General features: G+C 45.5%; 1 protein-coding gene across 1 annotated transcript; it reads right to left on the minus strand.

Annotated features, from left to right (window-relative positions):
- On the minus strand, nucleotides 1-1250 carry LOC133870713 (ethylene-responsive transcription factor 5-like). Its single transcript, XM_062307911.1, has one exon. It carries the CDS (start codon nucleotides 1129-1131, stop codon nucleotides 226-228), a length of 906 nt encoding a protein of 301 aa, XP_062163895.1. The 5' UTR covers nucleotides 1132-1250; the 3' UTR covers nucleotides 1-225.
- Between the last annotated feature and the right edge of the window lie 258 nt (nucleotides 1251-1508).

Raw genomic sequence — 1508 nt, forward strand, 5'->3', positions numbered from 1 at the left:
TGAGGAAAATTAAGCATTTCATTATATAAATAAAAGAGATTAATGAATAAACAAATTCAACATCACAATATCCCAAGCAACCTTGATCTCTAGTATTTACATTTAGTACACCACGCTACTATATATAGATATATATTTTTTTTTAATGATTTCTGGTTCGGTTTCCGAATTTAGTAAACTCCGTCATACCCCTAACGGCTGAGCTGCTGAGGTATACTCTGTCTCTCATATAACGATAAGCTGAGAATACCCGAACGGAGATAACGGCGATAAGGGAGGCACACTGAAAATTCCATTAACATCACAATCCCATACCCCTTTCCAACTTGACGGCGTTAACGGAACAACCGCCGCCGCCGGCGGTAAAGCAGTCTCCGACGCCATAACCTTCTGGATCTGATCTGCTTCCACTGGCTCCTCCTTCAACACCTTACGCTCCACAGTTTTCCTCTCTTCATTCTCATTCTCAATCTCTCTGCTTCTTTTCCTACCAACAGTGCTCACTGCAGGAGCTTCATAATCCAGAGAGTTCCCAGCAGCCTCAAGAGGAAAATTCAGTATGGCTTTGCTTCCACGCAGCTTGAACGCAGCTCGGTCGTAAGCTTTAGCTGCTTCTATGGCGGTATCGAAGGTTCCGAGCCACACCCGCGTGCCTTTCTTGTTGGGGTCGCGTATCTCCGCCGCGAACTTCCCCCACGGCCTTCTCCGGACGCCCCTGTAATGCTTACTCTCGGCAGAATCGTCCGAAACGTTAAGGCTAGTATTTGTAGTTGCTGCCAACATGGGCGCCGGCTGTGAATTTGTGCAAAAGGTTGTTTTTGTTGAAGGTATTGCAACGTTTATGGACGGTCGGCGGTGGCTTAAGTTGGAAGGTCTCGGGGACGTTGAGTGGGTGGTTGTAGGTTTGGTTTGCTCGGAAGAATTGGAAGAACTGGTGATGGGTTCTTCTTTTGGTAGCAAGTAATCAAAGATTTCACCATTTTTGAGGTCCGAAATCTGGGTGGGCTGGTTTTGGGGGATGTCGGAGGAACAGAGATTGAGATTGGAGACGAAGCTCTCCATGGAGGTAAAATCATTAAGGAGATGTTGCCTGATGAGGTCTAAGGTTGAAGATTCCTCAAAAGAAGCCATTTGAGAGTAGCAGTGGTCGGGTTTGTGAGAGGAATTCAAAGTTTGGAAGGAGAAAGAAGAAGAATTTGAGTGGAAGAATGGAGTGTGGGGGAATTATATAAGGGGAAGAGTTTGGTTGCGCGGGGAAGGAGACGGGTGGGCTTTCGCAACGGGTTCCCGGATAGAGGAAAGAAGCATCGTATGGCATATCCACAGGGGAGCTCTCACCTATGTGTGTTTTGTCGGTATTGTGGAGGGTCCATGCCCGTCCCCCAAACAAACAGTTTCCGGGATACTTCCAACTAAAGCGATAAGGAAAGAGGATATTAGTTTTGTTTATTTTTTATTTCTGATTTTTTTTATACATGAGAAGTATAATTATCTTTTCACGAAGAGAA

The sequence above is a fragment of the Alnus glutinosa genome, chromosome 6 (assembly GCF_958979055.1).
Source record: "Alnus glutinosa chromosome 6, dhAlnGlut1.1, whole genome shotgun sequence".
Taxonomy (NCBI): Eukaryota; Viridiplantae; Streptophyta; class Magnoliopsida; order Fagales; family Betulaceae; genus Alnus; species Alnus glutinosa.